This window comes from Myotis myotis, unplaced genomic scaffold (genome assembly GCF_014108235.1).
Source record: "Myotis myotis isolate mMyoMyo1 unplaced genomic scaffold, mMyoMyo1.p scaffold_m19_p_1, whole genome shotgun sequence".
Taxonomy (NCBI): Eukaryota; Metazoa; Chordata; class Mammalia; order Chiroptera; family Vespertilionidae; genus Myotis; species Myotis myotis.
The window spans coordinates 159,192,504-159,210,537 of NW_023416313.1; the positions used below are offsets into that span (position 1 = coordinate 159,192,504).

An 18,034-nucleotide genomic window follows, 5' to 3' on the forward strand; every position below is an offset into this window, starting at 1 on the left:
TCACTTCTAATCAAATTTAGTTTATTTTTAAGTTGGTACCAAAATATATTCCAGGCAACTCCTCAGATCATCGTTGCAGTCTCATAAGCCTTACGCACGGCTGTTCCAAAAGCAGCAAAGACTAGAAGTCAAGTGTCCAGCCCCTCGGCCCAAGAATACAGTTAGAATCCACATGATGGGTGAGAAGAGGGCAGTCCCATGGACGGCCCTGACCCTTCCCTGTGGGATGTGATTTATAATTTGGGATTGAATAATCAGTGGACAGATTAGAGAGTACAAGTTCTCTGTTTGGTTTCTATGACTCTTTGAAGTTCCTTCATCTTACCAGCAGTTAGAAGGCTGCCTTCAGTTCTCTGCCCACACTCAGCCCTAGGATAGGTCTTGATTATTTCAAGAATTAACTTAAGGGAGAATACAACAGAAACCCAGGCCTCAGGTGCATCCCCAATTTCAGATTAATTAAGGAATTAACCAGTGGAATGGTAGGTAGCAGGGACTGGTTAGACCAGGATTCAGGATACTCCCTTAACCAGGCTTGCTCAGTTTCCTGATCTAAGCAAGGTCTAAGGGGGACAAAAAAGACTTGATTCTCATCCCCCTTAAGTAGTGGAATTCCTCAAGTCATGAAGGCCACTGAAATGTGGATAGTGTCCTAAGATGACTTCCAATTCTTCCAGGTCCTTCTGGAAAGCTGAATCCTAGGGAGACAAGAGAACAATACTAGGACCCAAAATCTAAGCCAACATTTCCCAAACCACTGGTACCCAAAAAGAAGGGCCCTTGACTTCTTTTCTGAGCTCTGTTATCATAGCACCTCCATGCAGAAGTGGAGGCTCTTTTCTAGGAAAATAAGATTTCAAGGGAAGATTTTTTTCTTGAAAAGGTCCAGGGATGACTCAATGATGAAACCCAAGGTTAGAAAAGCTCTTAAAAGCATTACCTCACTAGTGACATCTGGCAGCTCCATGGCCAGCTTCACCCACTGTCTAGCTTCAGAGTTTTTTCCTAGTTCTCTGTAGCACTGAGAAGAGACAACAGTGAAAACCTGAGAGAAATACCACCAGGAGACTGGAAGGGGATAAGTAGGTGTGTTTTCAGGAGTTTCCAGAATATTATCAACACATACTTTTCATCTGTGTTAAAATAAGATAGGTGAGTTTACCTTGGAAATATATACCCGTCCTGCTTTGGAAAATCCTGGCTGTAGTTCCTCAGCCTGGAGGAGGAAGGAAGGCATTGCAAGTGAGTGTTCCCAAAATCAGGTCAAGCTCTGAGTATATTAGAGATTTCAGCCCCTCCCTGGAGTCTGTTCAGTGGGTCTGGGAGTGTATATTTTTTATAAGCTCTCCAGGTGGTTCTGATTTTCCCACAGAACAGGCAAACAGAACTGGCCCCTACCAGAAACCCAGTATAATGTCCTTAGGAAGAACAAGGTCACCCAGGCAGTTTTGGTTGCTGTCCACCCCTCCCTCCCTCCCTCCCCTGATACCTTCAGGAAGCTCTGCAGGGCATCTTCCACAGTAGCACTGGGAGGGCTTTCAAATAAGGCTGAAGCCGTTTTTTTTTCTAGCCAGCTCAGGTGAGCAACCTGCCACCAAGAGATCAAGGTGTGAATGAAGTTTTAACAAGAATTTTCAGAATATTGCATATTCTGTACTGAAAACAAACAGGGTCCAATTACAGTCACATGACCATTCAGAGGACATGGCACCTGAGCCAGGCTGAGGCCCAGCTCCCAATTTTTCACTGTAAGGAGATGAGTGTCACAGGACAGGGAGATCCTTACATAAAGGCCTGGAACTTAGCTCACCTGGTAGCACCACCTGCCGAGGAGAAAGTGAGCCATGGGGTTTTCTGGCTGGAGAGCAAGAGCTTTGTCCACGTGCTCCTGAGGGGAATGTGAATAGAAACATCAGACGCCAGCACTGAGAAGGGAGGAGGGGCAAGTCACACAGGCAGCAGGGACACTGCAAGGAGCTAGGATGAGCAGGGAACATGGACAGCACAAGGGAAAGAAGAGAAGCCTCTCCTCACCTTGAAGCTAAAGCCACTCTGGATGCGCTTCTGGATGCCCTCATGCTCAGCCAGCTGACCACAAAGCACTGCATACCTAAGGGGGAAGCAGCAGCAAGCTCAGAGGCAGGGAGGGGCTTCCCCGAGACTCTGCACCCTCCACTAGAGCGGAAACTCATTTCTGTCTGTATGTAGTTCCGCTTCATAGACCTGTGGCCCCAATTCATATTCTTTCATAAACAGAATGGTAGGCTCTCCAAAGTATACATACGAGGCACAAAAAGGCTGGGTCTCTTATACTTAATATTTAGGCAAGGTCTTGGTCCAAATCTCCAACAAATTTCTCCTCACCATGAGTACAGCCATAGGTATTATAAATACTTAAAAAGCAGTTCTCTACTCATCAGCATCAAAGATACTAGACCGGAGTACATTCCTTTTGTCTCATGCCTTGGAAGTACACAGGTTACCATCAGTAAACTGCTCTAGGACCATCAGACTGGGGTGAGGCGCTCTAGGAATTCCTGATGTTAACTTGGAAACCAACAGAAGCAGAGGAAGAAATGCCTCTGATTTCAGCCTTCACATTCTCCCAGGGAGCAAAGCCAGCCAGCTTTCCATCTTCTGTCTTCAGAAACAAAGGTCTCATTAAGCCATTTCTCCAGCATTGTTTCCATAGCACAGTTGACATTAAATGAGTGTCTAAAGGCCCAAGTTGCTTTTTCATACATTCACTAAATATCAGACATTTCCAGAGGCTTATTTCCATGTTTAGTCAAAACAGCTGTTCCCCAAGATAGTTAGGAAAACATGAAGCCAATTTCCATTCTTGGGAGCCACAGGGAATCAGCACCCATGACCCCCTAGAAACAGTGATGACCTGGCCTCTGAGATAAAGCTGAAACTTTACCTCAGCTACAGGTAGAGAAACAGCTTCTCTCAGCTCACAGTCTGAGGACAGAGCTACAGAAAGCAAGAGGGGAGGTAGGAAAGGAACATTTTCATTAATGCTCAGAGGTGCTGGAACCAGGCCCCAGGACACAAGTTGGTGGAACTTTGCCTCACGTGAGACCACAAACGGCTATATTTGAGAGCTAAATACTGACTACTGAACTTCTGGAGGTAAACTCACATCCACTTTTCCTCACGCGAGCCAAGCAAAGAAGCGAAAGCCCACCACCAGCGAGGGATAGCAGCTAGGGGAAAGAGGAGGTTGTGCAGGAGATGGAGCTGAAAATTGTCCCAGCCTCCATGGGGAGCCCAGAACCCACAAGTCTTGTAACTAGGGTTACTTACAAAGCTGCTCAATTCTCCAAGCCCTAAGGGGGTTGGGTGGGCGGGTGAGGGGGATGGGGTACTCTCCCCTGCCTCATCCTGAAGGCACCTGCCAAAGAGAAATTCCCTGGGCCCCCAGCTGGGGGTGGGGTGGGGCATACGGAAGTACAGGCCAGAGCTCCCTCTTCTGGTTCTGGTAGCAAATGCCTCTGTGGCCAGGACAAGGACAACAGAGCTCTGCCCCCTCCGATCCTCTCTAACCCTCATGGGACCCTGCAGGGTGTTATTACCATTGGTGGCAGTCAGCACTCTGATCCCCCTTCTCCAGAGCGGCCTCCGCTTCTTCTTTGCCTGTAGGACAGAGGATCCAGAGTAGATGAGGGTTCCCATGCACGCTGCCCAAGGCGGGGCTGCAGGACGGAAGGCTGCCCCAGCTCTCAGCAGTGCCTATCCGGCCTGGACTTGCTCAGAAATAGTTGTGAACTTGAACAGAATGAAAAGCTGCAAGTAGCTGTTCAGGGATGACTGCCACTTCACCTCACCGTCCCGATTTCTGTCGTCAGCTGTCCCAGCAAACTTGTTTTTACAATTCCCACTGATGTGCTTGCAGCACTTCAAATATAAAAGGACCCAAAGTCAATCTGAACCTGCCGGACAAACCTGACCCTGGAGGGTTTTTATTTGGGGTCTGTAATAGGCTTCGGGGCATCCATGAATCCCTCTGAAGTTGTATAAAATTTTAGGTATCTGAGGAGAAGGTCCATAGCTTTGATAAAATTCTCAAAAGGATCCATGATCCAAAAACATGAATCACAGCTCTAGGCCAAAATTCACCAAACCAAAATGGACTGACGTATGCTCAGAGGCGACTTTCACTTATTTAGTCTTAAGTTTCCTAGGCACAAGACTAACAAAGAAATTGAGGCCTAATTGTCACAAGGGTCCCCTCAAGTGACAAGAAGCCTAGAGCCTCAGATGAGGAACATCACGCCTACACAGTGGCGAAAGTAGCACCCTGCAAAAGGGGACTCTGGTTAAAATGGAGAGGGCTGGGAAGGGAACATGGAGAAAGTAAACTAATGGTTGAGGTGGTAGGCTGGCTATCTGAAATGTTTCTTCCTCCTTAAGTGACAGTAATGATGGTATGTTGGATATGCAACAAATACAACTTTAAGGTAGCTTATCCCTTTCCAAACAGAAGAACAGTGCCCCCACCAATGAGGGGCATTGTCTCTTGAGGGATTTCCTCTGCCCCCTTCAAAGCACTGTCTTACTAGGAAATAATAGTGAAAAATGAGAACTAGTTCCTGCCAGGTTAGACATAGGGGTGAACAGATATTGCCTGAGATCCCAGCGAATGGCTGCCTCCTGGTGGTCCAGCTTCTAGGGCCAGAACAAACTGAAGAACTTTAGACCCAGCAAGGATGGTCCTAGAAAGCTGGAGTCCCAGGGAGGGCCTTCTAAGATGCCACATAGCCATCTGACCTCCAGCAGGAACAGACTCGTCCAGGACGCTAACCTCAGGAAACCAGGCCGGTGCTGGTGTGGGTGCTCCTATGAAGAGCTAAACAATGACCAAAGGGAAAGGAAAGGTTCTTGTTGATATCAAACGCTGATCAGAATCCTCACCTAAAATTTAGATGGGAAAGCAGGACATTTTTAAAAATATATATCTTATTGATTTTTTACAGAGAGGAAGGGAGAGGGAGAAACATCGATCAGCTGCCTCCTGCAAACCTCCTGCTGGGGATGTGCCCGCAACCGGAATCGAACCTGGGACCCTTCAGTCCGCAGGCCGACACTCTATCCACTGAGCAAAACCATTTAGGGCAGCAGGACATTTTTTAAATAAAGAAGCAAACAATAATTAAGCACCTTTTATTAAAATTCCCAGGGATTTTTCTGAAGGTGTATAACAATGAACAATTGATTCCGTTGGGCTGTTTTTGTTTATTTGTTAACCTTACCCGAGGATATTTTTTTCCATTGATTTCTAGAGTGGAAGGGAGAGAGGGAGGGGGGCAGAGAGTGAGAAAGAAACATTGATGTGAGAGAGACACATCAACAGGCTGCCTTCCGCATGCACCCCAACTGGGGCCTGGGATGAACCGTGACTCCTCGGGGTGAGGGCTGATGTTCCAGCCATTGAGCAACACTGGCCAGGGCTGGCCTGTTCTTTTTTTTTTTTTTTTTAAATATATTTTATTGATTTTTTACAGAGAGGAAGGGAGAGAGACAGAGAGTTAGAAACATCGATGAGGGAGAAACATCGATCAGCCGCCTCCAGCACATCTCCCACTGGGATGTGCCCGCAACCCAGGTACATGCCCCTGACCGGAATCGAACCTGGGACCCTTCAGTCCGCAGGCCGATGCTCTATCCACTGAGCCAAACCGGTTTTGGCTGGCCTGTTCTTTTTATATCAACTTCCTAAACAAATGTTTAGAACACTTTGGGTATTATCAAATTCTACATTATCAAAGATTCTATAACATTTGCAAGGCTGTATTTATAAAAGTGGGAAAATAGACAAATCCATCCTACATAATAAAGAGCTAATATGCTAATTAGACCAGTGGGCAAGGGGCAGGGCCAGCAAGCCATGGCAGTCCCGGCATGCGCCCCCCCCCTTCCCCTTCTGCAGAGGCAGCTGCAGGGGAGCAGGCCTAAGCCACAGTTGGACATCCCCCAAGGGCTCCCAGGCTGCTAGAGGGATATCTGACTGCCAGCTTAGGCCCAATCCCCCCAGGGAGCGGGCCTAAGCTGGCAGGTGGACATCCCCTGAGGGATCCCAGACTGCAAGAGGACGCAGGCTGGCTCAGGGCCCCCCTGGGTGCATGAATTTTTGATAACTAAACCACAAGACCTGGAAGCCCACTGATGGTGCATGACTCAGGTGTGTACAGAGGCAGGACACATCACCATCCCTATGAAACCAGTTGCTTTTTGAGAGAGAGAGAGAAAGAGAGAGAGAGAGACAGACACACCAATCGGCTGCCTTCCGTACATGCCCCGACCGACCAGGAATCGAAGCCACAACCCAGGCATGTGCCCTCAATGGGAATCGAACCAACAACCTCTTAGTGCATGGGACAACGCTCCAACCAACTGAGCCACTCTGGTTGGGCCAGCTGCTTTTTTTTTATTATTGTTAATCCTCAACCGAGGTTATTTTTTCCCCATTATTTTTAGAGAGTGAAAGGGAAGAGGAAAGATAGAGAAAGAAGACATCAATTGGTTGCCTCCAGGGGTCAAACCTGCAACCAAGGCACATGCCCTTGACCAGAATCAAAACCAGGACCTTTCGGTCCACAGGTCGACTCTAACCACTGACCCAAACCGGCTAGTGCTGGGCCAGTCGCTTTTTTAAAGTCCCAGGATTCTCAGTGATAGAAAGGGACGAACCCTGAGCCACATACACCCCAGAGCACAGATTTGGCAAAAGATTTGCTAAATAGATCCCAGGGACTTCTAACCTGGCAGTATTCTCCCAAACTACTACTCACAGGTGCTCACCAAATATCCTCCACTCATATTCTTAGAACTGCCTCACACTCCGTAACTGAAACCAGATTCCTAAATCGCAGCAAAAAACCTCTTCAGATTAAGAAAGAAGATTCTGCCCTCCTTTGTGTTTGGGGAGAAAAAGAATCGGGCTGAACGGATACTAGTACTCCTCAAGCATGCACTGGTGATATGCTCAGATCACAGCCATGTGCAGAAGAGCACTGTTCTCTGTGTCAGGAAGCAGGGGATCCTGGGAGCCCAAGTTTGTTCCTAGTGAGTGACTGAGCCACAACTGCCCTGACAGCTGCATCTTGGTGGTTCCTCTGGACCCCAGGCAGGGTGGCTGGCTCCACCCCCACCATCAGTCACCTTCCCACCAGGAACCTGTCAGCACTTACCATTTTGAGCATATGACTTCTTCTCGCTCACCTCCTCCGCGAGCTCACACATGTCGCTGTAGGCCCGGGCCAGGCGCCAGAGAAAGTCTTGCCGACTTCCATACTACAGACCAAACAGAAAGGGATGGAGGCCCTTCTTCCCACCGAGAACTGGGGCTCTGGCCTTCCCACACCCTACGCTGGAGCGTGCACGCTAGTGTGTTAGATGCCAAACTGACATTACATCGGTTTTATGCATGGCCCTCCACCCCCATGTGACCTCCCTTTTCTTGGGCTAACTTTGGGGCGTTTTCACTCGAATGAGCATCAGTTCTGCAGTGAACCTGAGGGAAAGGGAATTGCCGTTGAAATCCCTGGTGTTGGAACCTTCAAGTGCGATAGGCAGCTTGGGCTCTGCCTCAAGGGAAATAAAAGGACATTCCAGTTCTCTCCACATCTCCCTCTACTGAGGGGTGGAGCTCTTGCCCTAAAAATAGGAGGCAGAGACCTGCCCTCAGGAGGAAGCTCTGGAGCAGGCATAAACCTGGGCGCCTAGGGCCGCATGTAGCCCCTTGGAAGAGGAGGTACAGCCCTGGCGGGGGGTGAAGGGTTGAGGGGGGGAAGGTGCGGCACCAGCCGTCTCACCCCCATTTTCCTCCCCGTTGTCACCTTGCAGGGTCAGTAACCACAGGGCCTGCTCCCATTCCCTAGGAGTCCGCAGGGAGGGAGGGAGGGAGGGGAGGACAGGCAGCAGCTGGAGCCTCACCGCTAGTTTGTTGTTGAGCAGCAGCTGGAAGCCCTCCCGCTTGCGCTGCTCTCCGCCCTGGTGCAGCTCGTCAGCCTGCAGCAGGAGGGGCAGCACGTCCTCCAGGCCAGGGGAGCCGTCAGCCTCCAGGGCTCTGGGAACTGGGCCTGAAGCCACCTCTGCCGCCAGGTCCAGAGAATCCTTTCTCCCCATCTTCACGGTCTCGCAGCTCGCTTCATCTTCCCCGTCTTCAGTCTCCCTGTCGGAATCCCGCTCATAGTCAGACTCAGCATTCGCTGTTGTGTACCTGTGGCAGAGAATGTAAGTTACAGTCAAAGGAGGGGACCACCAGCCTTGGAGCCCGAGGTCTGTCCCTTACCCACAAAGAGAGGCTCTCCATGACACTGTCCAGAAAACCAAATAAGAACCGTCCCCCCACTTCCTTAGAGGTCTAGGCAAAAACTAGTCCTCTCAAGAAAGCTTCCTGTGGGGACTATGGGCGGGAAAATGGTTTGGGAGAAGAGCTCTGGGGGCACTGTGACAGTCGGGGGCCATTAGAACGCCCTGTTCAGCTACTATCCAGTCTGCCAGGAAATAGAGAAAAGCAAAAAGCCCACAAAGGTCTGTACCAAATGTTGCCAGTTGAATTAAAAGGACATTTTTGCCCTGTCTGGTGGCTTAGTCGTTTGGAGCTTCATCCCACTGGAGGCAATCAATGTATGTTTTTCTCTCTCCTTCCTCTCTCTCTCTCTCCAAAAAAAACCAATAAAAACATCCTTGGGGCCCTGGCCCGTGTGGCTAAGCGGTAGAGTGTGGGCCCAAGCCCTGAAGGGTCAAGGGTTTGATTCCCTGTCATGGGCATATACCTGGGTTGCGGGTCAATCCCAGGGCCTAGTCAGGGAACGTGCAGGAGGCAACCAATCGATGTGTCTGTCTCTTTCACATCAATGTTTCTCACTCTCTCCCGCCCGCCCACCCGTCCTCCCTTTCTCCCTTCCCTCCCTCCCCCTTCCACTCTCTAAAAAAAAAGGAAAAAATATCTTCAGTTGAGGATTCTCTCTCTCTCACACACACACACACACACACACACACACACACCACATATCCTCAGGTGAGGAGGTGAGGATTTTAACAAATTTTTAAGGAAATTATTTTTCTATCGTTTGTTTATTTTTATTTTTAATATATTTTTATTGATTTCAGAGAGGAAGGGAGAGGGAGGGAGAGAGAGAGAGAGAAACATCAATGAGGAGACAGAATCATTCATTGATCGGCTGTCTCCTGCACACCCCTTACTGGGGATCAAGCCCACAACCTGGGCTTGTGCCCTTGACCAAAATTGAACCTGGGACCCTTCAGTCTGCAGGTAGTATGATTGCTTTAATGAGCATATGCAAGGTATCCCAAAATATGTATACACAATTTAACAGCTGATAACTCACTTAATTTTCACTCCTTTTTAGGTTTAACTGATTTGAAATAATGGGTGAAGCCAATTTAAGCTTTGAACAAAGAAAATTTATCCACTAGACTTTTTTATGGGGATACATAAAGTTTACAGTACAAATCCGGCAACAGTTGATGAATTGAGGGCACACAAATACCAAACAAAATGATTCCCTCTTTTTTTATTTGTTTTGTTTTGTTTTGTTAATATTCACCCAAGCATGTTCTTCCATGGACTTTTAGAGAGAGTGGGAGGGGAGGGAGAGACAGAGAAACATCAGTGTGAGAGAGATACATCGATTGGTTGTCTCCCACACAGGCCCCAAGCTGGGGCTGGGGATCAAGCCTGCAACCCAGATACATGCCCTTGACCTGGAATCGAACCCTCAACCCTCTGGTGTGTGGGCCAGTGCTCTAACCACAGAGCAACACTATATTCTTATAAATAAAAAATAAATGAATGTTTAAGATTAAAACTTTAGCCCTGGCTGGGTAGCTCATTTGGTTAGAGTGTTGTACACCAAAGTTATGGGTTCAATCCCCAGTCAGGGCACATACAGGAATCAACCAAATGAATGCATAAATAAGTGGAACAACAAATTGATCTTTCTCTCTCTCAAATCAAATAAATAATTTTTTAAATAAAGATAAAAACTTTCATGTAGGTGGAGCTGATCTCCTGAGCTAAATGGCACACCAGGCTCAGGGTTGGTCGACCTTTTTTGCTTTATCAGCCAAAGGCATCTGTCAGAACCAGCATGGGCGGGTGCCAGCCTCTGAGGCATGGGCAGCCACAGATATCCACATTTTCTTTCTCCATTCAATGTGTGCCTCTATCCAAGCCAGCCAGCAAACCTAAACTACAACAGGAATAGCCCTTGGAAACCTTTGCAATTGCTAGAGGTGGGGTGAGGGCCATTTGCAGGTAGAAGCAGGAGAGAAGGAAGGTGCAAGCAGAACCCCCTGGGAAGGTATCTCGGGGCCACCATAAGCCCGGGAGCCCCAACCTCGATTCCCCACTGAGGAGGAAGCCAGGTTTCTCTCAGTTGTTGGCCTATACCCGCAGCTGATTAGGGTTTTTCCTAACCGCCGACTGAATCAGACAGAAACAGCAGGGGAGAAGGTAAGGCTTCCAGGGGCCAGAATCAGACACCAGAGAGGCCTCTGGACGGAGTTGAAGGAAAAGCAGGTTTGACAAGCCACAAGGTTCTGAAGCATAGGGAGGACCTTCAGGTGGTAACCTGCCTCCATCCTGGAATGAAAGGTCCCTATTGCTGGAGCAAAACAGAACTGAAGGAGAGATGTGGGCTGAACGCTGGAGGCCAGAAAGCCAGACGTGGTAAGGAGGCAGGTTCCATCCAGAAAGCACCAGGTGAGCAATCCACGCCGACTGCTTACAGAGGAGCTTCCAGAATCCGCTAACAAAGGGGCCCTAGTAACATCTACCATAGGAACTGACAACTTCACCCTGCTTTTTAAGAACTTACCAAACATCTTTCTCCTCTAGCAATTTGCAGTAAAAACTTGAGAAATTAAAGGGACAAGGCAAAGTGGCATCAGATTTCACAATCAACCTGAGTGGTGATGAGTGAGGCTGCACAGGGGCATCCTAGAGAAACCCAGCAATTCATGGGGCCTGGACAATAACCTCCCTACTCAGCCCGGCCAGGCCCAACGGCAAATGGGTGAGCGGTTCTCTGGGGGAGAACTTGAGTCTCATCAACTCTAGTTGCTAGAAAGAAGGGGAGACCCCATTCCCTGCTGGATTGAAGGCTGTCTTGGCCAATCAGGAGTCTCCCAGGAGGGACCCCTGCTCTTATGCTAGAGCACAGGCATCAACAGTCTCCAGGGAGCTGAGCCAGGAGGAAAAGTCCTACAATTTGTGATCCCTCTGGGTCCTAAAGGCTAAGGAGAAAGAGAGGTCAGGAGGGGGAGGGGCCTTTGCCACCCACAGAGAGGTGGTAGGGCAGGGAGGCTCCAGCAAGGCTGGCACAGTGAGGAGGCCTTTTACTGCACCTCAGCCCCACTTTGAGCAGCTCTGCCTCACTAATTTACAGGCCTGCTGCCTGGCACACAGTGGGCAGGCAGACACTTGCTGAGTGAGCACTGACCTCAGCCCCATGGGCTTCCAGGATTTGAGAGGGATCACGTGCCAGAGCTATATGGGCTGCCGTCCCTACAGTCACATGCTCTCACACCCCTTGGACCACCATCCCAACCCTTGCAGAAATCCACGAGAGAGAGGGGGTGGCCCTCTTGTTGAATATGCCAGGGAGCTTTGAGGTCAGCAAGGGACTGGCAGAGACCTCTGGAAAGGCCATTGGGATCTCTACACTCAGGCAGAACACTGTTCCCACAGTGGGCCGAGAATCCAAGGCTCCCTGGGAGCAGGAAGCCCAGAGCTATCCCACTCCCTGAGTGATCAAGGACTGTTACACATGTCTTCCTCCTGGCGATTAAGTTCTTTCCTTGAACTCCTAAGCCCCATGAGAGGGCTGAGCTGGAGCATTCAAAGACAAGCAGGTGTGGACTCTGACCCTGGGACCTCCCCGTGGAGTGAGATAGCACCAGCCTAGATGAGGTGGTAAATGCCAAAGGAGATGAGATGGGAGGCAGTCCCTCTGGGCTGGGATGCCGAAGGCTTGCTGGAGGGCTGGTGTTTCAGGGTGAGTCTGGTTTTTACAGGGAGGGAACTAAAGCTGTGTTTGCTCCAATGCTCAGGGAACAAGCCCACGGACCCACACTGACTCTGCCTCTGCCACATTCAGTCAGTCCTCTGGGGACTCGAAGTTACTAACTTATTTTGGGAATGAAAGGTCCTGCAGCTTCCAGGGGACTCGAGTAGCCCATCAGATATTCTTATCCTTTCATCCCTCAAACAGGCACTCCTTGCCCCGGACCCACATGTTCAAAGTCATTCCAGAGTTTGAGGTCTCCCATAACTTCCCCTTGACCTATATGGCAGTGACCATGGCAAAATAATTACCCACTATGGCCACTGCCCCAGATGGCAGCCAGCTAAACCAGAGTCTTGCTTCACACACCCCATTCCCTTCCACACGTCACACAATCAGTCGTGGGGCTGAGCCACTGGAGCTATAATTAAGAAAGCCACCCTTCCTCCCATCCCATCACAGGCGGCTGGAAGGCCTGTCCTGTCCTGCCCCTTACGGGGGGCCCCGGTGAGCACCCACAAGCTTCCCTGGTTAGCAGAAGTTTGTTGAACTCCTCAGAAATCATCAAAAGCCTGAGTTCTCCATCCTGATCTTGGGTAGATCTGTGACCTCTCCTGTTCTACCTCTGAGAAAGCTCAACATCAGTTCCCCACCCACGTGACCTGCTTCCTTGGGTGCATAAAGATGCTCCTAAGTCTCAGGGTCCATTAGCAACCACTCTCTCCTTTCAATCCAGATGTTCCTTTATGTCAGATAGTCCCTTTCTGCCCCTCCTCTAAAACAGCCCACCGGAAGCGCTCAGCCCAGAGTTATTAGGTAAACTGAACACAGACAACAGAGATCAGACAACCCAGGCATCAGTAGCCATGAATGGAGGACTAAAGTTCTATTAAGACTTGCTTCTTTCTTTTATTTTATTAATTTTTAGAGAGAGGAATGGGGGGGGGGGGGAGAAACTCCCATGTGAAAGAAAAACATAGATCAGTTGCCTTCCCCAGGTGCCCTGACCTGGAATCGAACTTACAACCTGGGTATGTGCCCTGACCCGGAAGCAAAGCCGCCTTTTGGTGTATGGGACAATGTTCCAACCAACTAAGCCACACCGGCCAGGGAAAGACTTCACTTGTTTCAAAAGGCATCTGAGCAATAACCAAATCCAGCACCAGTGCCCAATGGCAGTGACGTGGAAAGAGAGAGTAATACTATTCTTAATTTTCTTAGAAAGCCAAAGAATAGAGGCAGAAGAATGGCCCACACAACGCTGAAATCTCTTGAATGCGATGTACTGAACACACTGTACTGTGGGCAGTGAGCTGTGGCAGCTCTTAGTCCATGGGAGGAACTCCGAGGCTGCATGGGGCCCGTCTTCCTGTGAAGGCCCTTCTGTGCCCTGATGACCAAGCCGTACCTCAGATCACAGACCCTCACACCGCTGCAGATGAGCCAGCTGACCCTGGACCGGGCAGTTGTACAACCCTGGGCAAGGCATCACACCTTGCTAAACCTCAAGTCTGCTCTGAGAAACAGAAACACAGCATCTACCCCATAGAATTCTTGTGAGGATTAAGTCAGAAAATACCTCCAAAGTGCTTAGTACCATGCCTGTCACAGAACGAATAACCAGTAGTTAATACTATAATGTGTTTCAGCTAAAGAGAGTGCTGCAAAGTCCCCCGAACGGCCTGTTTATAGCTGAATCCGACATCCTGACCCAAGAGAAGGCTTGGGTATTCTCTGCGCCAATCTTTTTCTCGAGGAGGAAGAGAGGTCAGCCTCTAGATGCGCGCGCACACTACCTGGATCGCTGGAGCTGAGCAGCAAACAAGGGCCGAAGCTGCCAGGACAGCATCAAGTATTACAACAAAGGTGCTCATCCAGGCTTCTTGCTTGGGACCAAAGTTTCAAAATGGCACTAGTGGTTTCAAGTCGAAAGCTTCAGCCTGACCGACTTTGGCGGCTGCCCACGAGGTTCCTGCCTGCTGCCCCATCTCACAGCCAGGCCTGTGGTCAGACTCGCTGGGCCACCAATTACTCGGACAGTCACCTCCCACCTTAAAGCTGACAAGGAAGCCAGCCTCTCCTGTGGGAAGAGGAGCGTATCCAGGGGAAGGGGCGCACACTCAGGGAAGGAAGCAAAGTTCTTGTGATAACACAGGAAAATGCTCAATTCGTGTTGCTAAATGGCTAGAGCAGTGGTTCTCAACCTTCTGGCCCTTTAAATACAGTTCCTCATGTTGTGACCCAACCATAAGATTATTTTCGTTGCTATGTCATAACTGTAACGTTGCTACTGTTATGAATCGTAATGTAAATATCTGATATGCAGGATGGTCTTAGACAACCCCTGTGAAAGAGTGGTCATTCGACTGCCAAAGGGGTCGCGACCCACAGGTTGAGAACCGCTGGGCTAGAGCATTGGCCTGTGCACTAAAGGGTCATGAGAAGGGTTTCGGGTTTGATTCCAGTCAAGTGCACATATTGGGTTGCAGGTTTGGCCCCGGTCAGGGTGTGTGCGAGGCAGCCGGTCCATGTGCCTCTCTCACACTGATGTTTCTCTTTCTCCCTCTCTCCCTTCCATTCTCTCTGAAAAGCAATGGAAAAATATCCTTGGGTGAGGATTAATAAAACAAAAGTTGGTAACATTATAGAGAAAAATATAAATAAAAAACATACAATAACAATGTAAAAAACAAACCTACTCAGAGGAAAATAATAGATGCAAGCAATAACCATTGTTAACATTTCTATTTGTCTGGATGACATAAGGTGGATGATTTTTCTCATTTCAACTGTTCTGTATTTGTTTATACCAGGGGTGGGAACCTTTTTCTGCCAAGGACTATTTGGATATTTATAACATCATTCACAGGCCATACAAAATTATCAATTTAAAAGTTAGCCGGGAGAACCAAGATGGCGGCATAGGTTAACGCCGGAGTTTGCTGCTTTGAACAACTACTTCAAAAGTGAAACTAAAAGACGGAACAGACGTCACCCAGAACCACAGGAACGTTAGCTGAGTGGAAGTCCTACAACTAGGAGGAAAGAGAAACGCATACGGACACTCAGAGGAGGCGCAGTGCTGAAGTCAAATTCTGAGGTGTGGAGTGCATGGAGCGGGCTGGCGGCGGAGGGCGCAGTTGGCATTTTCAATCGGGAGGGAGTCGCAGACTCTGAGCTCCAGATCCGGGCGAGTCTTTGGGGACCCAGACTCAAACGGGAGAAGCGGGACTGTCTGGCTTCGGTCAGAGCGAGTGCAGCTTTCTCTCCGAGGTTTGCAGCGGGTGCTGGGACTCAGAGAGGCAGAGCCCCTGGAGACAGGACTGAGAGCCGCCATAACTGCTCTCTCCGGCCCACCCTGTTGATCCTGTGCGACCCGCCCCGCCCAAGCCCTGCACACAGGCATTTGCCGGATAGCCTCAGGCAAAGGCTAGATTAGCACCTCCCTAGAGGACAGAAGTTCTCTCACTGCAGACACAGCTGATTCTCACAGCCACTTGGCCTGGAGGTCTCTGGTATTAGCTACAACAAACAAAATGCGGAGACAAAGAAACAGGACAAAATTGTCAATGGAAGATATAGAGTTCAGAACCACACTTTTAAGGTCTCTCAAGAACTGTTTAGAAGCCGCCGATAAACTTAATGAGATCTACAAGAAAACTAATGAGACCCTCGATGTTATATTGGGGAACCAACTAGAAATTAAGCATACACGGACTGAAATAACGAACATTATACAGACTCCCGACAGCAGACCAGAGGAGCGCAAGAATCAAGTTAATGATTTGAAATGCGAAGAAGCAAAAAACACCCAACCGGAAAAGCAAAATGAAAAAAGAATCCAAAAATGCGAGGATAGTGTAAGGAGCCTCTGGGATAGCTTCAAGCGTACCAACATCAGAATTATAGGGGTGCCAGAAGATGAGAGAGAGCAAGATATTGAAAACCTATTTGAAGAAATAATGACAGAAAACTTCCCCCACCTGGTGAAAGAAATGGACTTACAGGTCCAAGAAGCGCGGAGAACCCCAAACAAAAGGAATCCAAAGAGGACCACACCAAGACACATCATAATTAAAATGCCAAGAGCAAAAGATAAAGAGAGAATCTTAAAAACAGCAAGAGAAAGAAACTCAGTTACCTACAAGGGAATACCCATACGACTGTCAGCTGATTTCTCAACAGAAACTTTGCAGGCCAGAAGGGAGTGGCAAGAAATATTCAAAGTGATGAATACCAAGAACCTACAACCAAGATTACTTTATCCAGCAAAGCTATCATTCAGAATTGAAGGTCAGATAAAGAGCTTCACAGATAAGGAAAAGCTAAAGGAGTTCATCACCACCAAACCAGGATTATATGAAATGCTGAAAGGTATCCTTTAAGAAGAGGAAGAAGAAGAAGAAAAAGGGAAAGATACAAATTATGAACATCAAATATGCATCTATCAACAAGTGAATCTAAGAATCAAGTGAATAAATAATCTGATGAACAGAATGAACTGGTGATTATAATAGAATCAGGGACATAGAAAGGGAATGGACTGACTATTCTTGGGGGGGAAAGGGGTGTGGGAGATGCGGGAAGAGACTGGACAAAAATCGTGCACCTATGGATGAGGACAGTGGGTGGGGAGTGAGGGCAGAGGGTGGGGCGGGAACTGGGAGAAGGGGAGTTATGGGGGGGGGGGGGAAGAGGAACAAATGTAATAATCTGAACAATAAAGATTTAATTAAAAAAAAAAAAAAAAGTTAGCCGGCTCTGCGGCCAAACATTACTTAACTCACCCCTAATGCCTTGGCAGGGCCAGACCACATGATTTCATGGGCCTTATACAGCCCTTGGGCCAGATGTCCCCTGTGGGAAACTGATACAGGGTTAAGCCTCGGACTGACCTGTTGGCAAAGTCACAAACAAGTCCTAGCTTAGAGGGCACAGTCCTCTTAGCATAATTAGGCTTGACCTTGTAACACTCCCTAGATCTTATCTGGGAATCTAATGGGCTGAGGAAGTGCAGGAAGTATAACCATGGTGTAAACAAGTGAAACTCACAAGAAAAGTGTAACTTTGGTAACCACTACCTTGTTTACCGCTCACTATAAAAAGCTTGGTGAGGCCTGAGCACAGTGGAAGTCCTTCCTCTTGAGTTGGACTTGCCGCCTGGTCCCCCAATATTCCCAAATTACCTAGTGTCTTTTCTTTTTCATTTGTTGTGCGGCTCCTCTTCCAGACCCGAACCCTGAACCACGCAGGACATGGAGGGAAACACTTACGACAGTCCCCCACCCCTGATTCATACCCTTACTTTGTTCCAAAAATTATTTCTGGCAGCTTGGTGTGAACTTTCCATTGGTAAGCACTGCTTTCACAACATGTAACCTGGCTGGAGCCACAGCTGCCTCCAGGAGAGGCCTTACCCGCCTTCGCTCTCCGCGTCTGTGAACGTGCCTCCCGAGGTGGCTGTGAAGTAGACAGAGCTGGAGCCGGTGGAGTCGCTCCTCTCTCGGGCAAACGGGAACCGTCGCCGCCGAGCCACCCTCTGGTTCTCTTCCATGTGGGATCTGAAAAGCACGGTGGCTTAGGCCCATCCAGCCTCTTCCCCTCACCATGAGGGAGCCTCTTCTACCGCACCTCATTAAGGGGCCAGGAGCAGAGAAAATCCTGGGTCTCGGCCCTGGCCAGGTCGCTCAGTTGGTTAGATGTCATCCGGCACACCACGGTTACGTGTGGTCACTCATGAATGCACGAATAAGTGGAACAAATCGATGTTTTTCTCTCGTCCTCTCCCCATCCTCCCCTCTAAAATCAATAAATTAAGAACATATATTTTAAGAAAATCCTGGGTCTCTGCACTCAAGAGAACAAGGGCAGCTCTCTGGATAGACCAGGGCAGACCAGGTTAGTCAGAACAACGCGTTTCAGCTGCTACGACAGATTACAAAGGCCCAAAAGCAGCAAGGAACTTGCTGGCAGCAAGGCCAGCTTCCCTGCCAACT

At 48.9% G+C, this 18,034-nt stretch overlaps 1 protein-coding gene across 7 annotated transcripts in view; it reads right to left on the reverse strand.

Annotated features, from left to right (window-relative positions):
- The window catches only part of RMDN3 (regulator of microtubule dynamics 3), a 21,417-nt gene continuing 3,383 nt past the window's right edge, over window positions 1–18,034 (reverse strand). For 5 of the 7 annotated variants that reach the window (XM_036297446.1, XM_036297492.1, XM_036297466.1 and 2 more), the window contains exons 4-13: window positions 17,456–17,599; window positions 7,939–8,224; window positions 7,194–7,296; window positions 3,579–3,639; window positions 2,035–2,110; window positions 1,811–1,888; window positions 1,490–1,588; window positions 1,163–1,216; window positions 941–1,021; window positions 1–698 (exon numbers count right to left, since the gene is read on the reverse strand). In XM_036297446.1, coding sequence (XP_036153339.1) covers window positions 600–698; window positions 941–1,021; window positions 1,163–1,216; window positions 1,490–1,588; window positions 1,811–1,888; window positions 2,035–2,110; window positions 3,579–3,639; window positions 7,194–7,296; window positions 7,939–8,224; window positions 17,456–17,599 — 1,081 coding nt within the window. In that variant the 3' untranslated portion in view covers window positions 1–599. The remainder of the gene's footprint in view (window positions 699–940; window positions 1,022–1,162; window positions 1,217–1,489; window positions 1,589–1,810; window positions 1,889–2,034; window positions 2,111–3,578; window positions 3,640–7,193; window positions 7,297–7,938; window positions 8,225–17,455; window positions 17,600–18,034) is intronic. The other 2 variants (XM_036297485.1, XM_036297476.1) reach the window with 2 other exon arrangements.